This window comes from Haplochromis burtoni, unplaced genomic scaffold (assembly GCF_018398535.1).
Source record: "Haplochromis burtoni strain Fernald_Lab_line unplaced genomic scaffold, NCSU_Asbu1 Contig_163, whole genome shotgun sequence".
Classification (NCBI taxonomy): Eukaryota; Metazoa; Chordata; class Actinopteri; order Cichliformes; family Cichlidae; genus Haplochromis; species Haplochromis burtoni.
In genome coordinates this window covers 463,824-469,262 of record NW_024582524.1, presented here as the reverse complement: position 1 = coordinate 469,262, position 5,439 = coordinate 463,824, and the positions used below count along the sequence as shown (strand labels likewise).

The following is a 5,439-nucleotide window of genomic DNA, read 5'->3' as shown; positions in this document are numbered from 1 at the left end:
ACACACACACACACACACACACACACACACACACACACACACACCACCCTGCCTCTGCGTAGCCCACCATTCAGGCGAACAGAGGAGTGCGGGACGCCTCTGTCAGTGCCCATTAACACCATCCGGAGAAGCCAAGAGAAACATAAGATGCTTTACCAGGTGCAGGAGGAGGTAATCCTTAGGGCTTAAATGTCGTTTTCTGTTCACCTTAAATGCAGGATTGAGTTATTTGTAGAGTCTGTGTGCTGAGGTTCTCTCATATAAACATCCTCTCCAAGAACACACTCCTGTTGACAACAGCAACAGCTCTACACAGAACTTAGGCCAACAGAAATCCAATATCTGAGCTAGTTTTTTCTTTCTCTTTTAAATAAAATGTTTGATTGTTTTCAAATGTATTGTTTCTCAAGGTTTATTGATTATCTGGATCTATATTCACAATGTTTCAAGATGTTTGAGAATTAGATTTGGGAGATGTTTTCTACCTACTTAGAGTGAAAGTATAAAATTAAGAGCACCTCTCACAGTATCACACCATTAGTAAACACATATATGTAGGGGAGGTGTGAGAAGCCAGATCGGGCGCCCTCCCTTCCAGCTCTCCTCTTTGCTCTCTCCCATCTCGTCCCTTTTGTCTCACTTCTCTCTATCACCTTTTCTATCCCTTTGAACAAGTGAGGCTCCATAAATGCTAAAGAGTTAAGTATTATTTCTCAGTTGCAGTGACTAGATAGGAGCAATTAAACTGTAGAAAACTAAACAGAAGAAAGAACAAGAGAAATAACAATTTAACATAAACCAGTGACACACTCAACCCTGATCAACCCCAGCAGGGCCTCTTTGGATGAGAGTGTCTAATGATAATGGCCGAAACACCCGATGAATCCAAGGTCCACTACTGACGATGTGTCCCAAATCTTAATACGATAACCTAGATCAGATCTCTACTTACTCTGAATTCAGAAGTATTATGAGGACATGGTCGGTAGTAACAATGGTCATAAAAAGTATAAAAACATGTCAATACCTCAGTATGTCAGAGCACTGACTGTATTGCTGATGTTACTGATGGTGACAGGAAGGCTCTAACAATTGGAGGATGTGGTCAACCAGTAAGACCACGCCCCCATGATCATAACCTATCAGTTGATTATCATCATCTAAGAGGATACAAGTCATATGGAAAATCTGTAGCAAAGCGATATCACTTCATACATGAAACATGTATCAACACCAAAAATCTCATGCTAATGACTTTGCCACATTAATATTGCTCAGTACACTAGGAGCGAGAACTTGTAATTGTAAGTAGTGTGCATGAAGTATATGCTGTGAAAATGGAGAAATGTTTGCAAAACAACCAAGCACGGCTTGGGTAAAGATCCATTAGGTGATCACTGTGTGCAATTTCGATTAAATTCTGACCCATCCTCCAGTGCAATCTATTACAATTTGGCTTTTATCCACCAATGTCTTCAAATTCAACTATGATTTATGGTTGAAAATTCAGAAAAAGTTTTATAACTTATGTTAAACCTATGTTTTTGAGAAGTGAGATGCGTAATGTCATAATATAGAAAGAACCCTATAAAGATTTTAAATATGCTACATTTGAACTCTGACCTCTTCTTCAAGGCCAATAGAGTCATCTAAAGGTCAAAGTGATAACACTATATAGTTATTTAAAAAAAACCTTTCTTTCTATCAGTTTATATTTAAAGCATGCAGGCTTAATCCCTGGCCTCTTCTTCAAGGTCAAATAAGGCCATAAAATGTCTCACTTTTACATTTTACATCTGTCTTTCTTTCAAGTTGACTCCACAATGCATTATATGTTTCAAGAAAGTATTGTTAAGAGAAAGTAAATAAGCTGCCTAGTTAGTTAGAAATATATTGTGGTACATTTCTAGATACTAGATGTAGTAGACGAATATAGTAAGCTCAATTTATTTATGTCCAGTTATTTACAAATCATTGCCTATTACCTCCTTCATGATGTTCGTACAATTAGAGTGAGCATCTGTCATGCTACCTTTATCTGATTTTAATTCCACTTCAAAGTTTTTAAAGTATGTCTAAAAAGAGCAAAGAAAACAAAATGAATATACAGAAAACACAACAATGTTGCCTTAAAAGTAAATGCTGCCCAGAAAGCGAGCTGCCTTAGGCGAGGTTTGTACTCTGTGACTGCCGGGTGAGCAGACAGATGATGATCCTTCAGCTGGATGAGGTAAAAACTCTGTAATGTCGGGATTACAGCTTCATACCACTTCTGGCAGAGCTCCTTTTTATCATCAGTGAATATTTATCACCCTTTATCACTCTGCTCGTGTGTCTGGAGACTCTGACTGAATAAATCTGGGACCAAACAGATACCTTATGCCAGATGTGACTGGTTAGAATCTAAGTTGTACTGATTATGTAATAAAATGAAATCAACAAATTTATTTATTTAATAGATCATAAAAAGGCAAAAAAAACATTAAAAAGACAAGCAAAGTGAGACTGTTTTATTGGATGGTTGTTCCATGGCATCGTTTAAGATTTGAGTCCAGAGACGATTTCTCACTCAGAAAGCTCTCACCCAATGTGAATCCTGACAGTGTTGACCTTAGAGAGACAAATCTATTTCTCTGACCATGTCAAAACCACTGAGTTAAGTCACAAAGGAGGGTAAAGGTCAAAAGAAATTGACAAAATGACTGAGAGAGCGCTAAAACTGAGACTTTTCAGCTGATATTTGCTGGGTTAAATTGGGCCAATTTCATCTGTAGCTGACCGCAGCATGACTACTCTTCAAGGTAATTGGGGGATATTTAACCTCATTATCTCCACTTTCAGCAGTGTATACACTCTTAAATTTGCTCTTACTAGTTTAATATTTAATAGTTTTCAGTGAGTCACATTAGACAGGATTTGCCAACCATCACATTTTTAGTGCAAGACACCAGCTCTCAAAGTGCGTAAACAAATCTCACACCTACCGCAAGGAAGCATCGAAGTATCCTCTTTATGGGTTAAACTGGCTTTTTGCACACAGCACACAATCTGAAGATCACACTTTTTAAACATTTTAGCACCTACACTGACCCACAAACACCACTGGAAGTGGGAAAGACAGTTTTTGTGGCTTTAGCTGAAGTTGGCAAACACACAGAGGCCTCTTTATATTCACAAACCGACCGTTCATGTACCTTCAGTGTTTTCTCATTTACTTCTCTACAATTTCACAGATCAGAGCCCCACAGAGCGCTACCCCCAATATCACAAATCCCAGTTTAACACGAAACTATAAATATCATTGTGGTTTGTCTTTATCAGCGCATGCAAAGGCTACTGCATCGTGCTTTATGTCTGTATTTATTCAAAGTGTTACTTCAGAATTTTCTTTTCAAGCTTCATCCCAGAGAGCATAGATTTGATGAGATCTCTGCAATCCACCGCAGAGGATTTGATGTATTCTGCATGGTAATTACCCATTTGAAAGCCTGTTTCAAATCACTGCTCTACCTACAAATGTGGAATTATGAGCCTTGAAGGAGGGAAGTAAGCACTAATCGTTCATTTTGGTCAGTCTGGTCAGTTTCAAATCTTTCCTATATTAAATCCATTTTGGACTCGATTCATTCAGTGCATCACTTGTTTGGCTCTTCATAGTATTAATGAGGGGAGTCCTTCCAATAAGGCCAGCTTGACTCGAAATTCAATTTGGAGGAAATCTGCTCTGTGGGTTTACCTTATTTTAATTATTTGGAATTAGGGGAGCAATTCCATGTGCCAGAAGGGCTCCGGCATTGTTGTTTTTTCTTAATATTCACTCAAGCACATTTTTTTAATTAAACTGAATTTATTTACAAAGCATTATGAGGAACTAACGTCTCATCCGGAGTCACGCTGCATTTGAAAATCAAATCCTGAAGACCAAACACTAATAACCCTGCAAAACAGACTTATTAGTCTGTGTTGTCCTCATTTCTCACCTGGACTTTCAGGTGTGGGGAGATTCCTTCTCCATAAAGACCAAGTGCGATCTCGGGAAACAGCCAACAGGAGCTGTGCATCAGGTGAAAAGGCCATTTGGGTAACCGTGAGGGTGTGACATGGAAGAACCTGCAGCTGACGCCATGTGGTTGTACTCCACAGCAGCACTGCTGCATGCTCAGCTTTGGATGCCTGGAAAGATAGTAAGGGGTCAGTTCATTGTCAGACATAGAACACACAATGCTTTATAAAAGCACCTGTGTCTACTTTATAAGCTACTTCCACAGTTGAAGTGTTCCACAATGAAACGAGATTATTTCACAAAAAACAAAAACTACCACGATCAAAACAATTAGCACCCCTGATGCTAACAGTCAGTTCTGTATCATTTTCTCAAGCTCCTCCAGATTTGATGGTCTTCTGGCATGGACTTTGATCTTCGGTGCACCTTACAGGTTTTCAGTGGAATTCAAGTTGGGGCTTCTTGCGGGCCACTCAGTAACATTTACTTTGGTCTTATGGAGGTAGTTCTTCACCAGGAGCGACGTATGTTTTAGGTGGTTGTTGTGTTAAAAGACAAAGAGACAACCCAGACCCAGTTTTGCTGCCAACTACTTGAGGTTGTCTTTCAAAATCTTTACATATTATAGCATCCCCATAATACATCCACCTCCGTGTTTCACTGTGAGGACGGGGGTTTGGATTGTACACCTTTCTCTTCTTCTTTCAAACATAAACAGTGCCTCTGTGGCCAAAGAGCTCTCGTTTCCATTACACATAAACTTTCTGCAGGTCGTTCTTTCTTACTTTAGTCTAGATTCAAGCTGTCTCATCTGCAGAAGTTTCCTTGGTATGCAACCTCACACTTCATTCCAGTGCAGGGATCTAGTGGTTGTCTTCTTTGAGACCACAGTTCCTGACCTGGCTAAGTCATTCAATGATATCTTAGCAGTTGTTCTGGTGTCTTTAGACTCACACTTGTTTTCTTTCCAGAGTCTTTCAAACCTTTTGCTTCCTACCCTCTGCCAAATTTGTTCTGTACTGTGTGGTACTCTGTGATGATACTTCTCACTCCAGATCTTAACACTTGGAAATGCTGTGATAACTTTGCATATCCATCTCCTGCTTTGTGAGCATCAACAAATCTTTTTATCAAATCTAAACTGATTTTGTTTTGGGCATGATGCTTTCTCAAGTAACTGATCAAACTCTCACTGAAGTTTTTATAGTGTGTAAATTGGAAGATAACTCAGTTTGAACTTGATTTTTAGAAGCTATGAGCATTACAAAGTTAAAGTACACCATTGCACAGCAGTGGTTTCTGCTTTGACTCAAAGAGGTCAGTTTTTCTAGGGGGTCTAATAATATTGACCCTGATAATCTCGTTTTTCCCCCTGAAATAATTCTGTTATTGTGTGCAAACAAAAATGATTTATGCTTTCTAAAGAAAACTTTTTT

At 38.9% G+C, this 5,439-nt stretch overlaps 1 protein-coding gene across 1 annotated transcript in view; it reads right to left on the bottom strand.

Annotated features, from left to right (window-relative positions):
* The window catches only part of elp2 (elongator acetyltransferase complex subunit 2), a 36,288-nt gene that overhangs the window by 3,999 nt on the left and 26,850 nt on the right, over window positions 1-5,439 (bottom strand). The window contains exon 18 of the mRNA XM_005932931.3: window positions 3,981-4,173. Within this exon, the coding sequence (XP_005932993.1) occupies window positions 3,981-4,173 (193 nt within the window). The remainder of the gene's footprint in view (window positions 1-3,980; window positions 4,174-5,439) is intronic.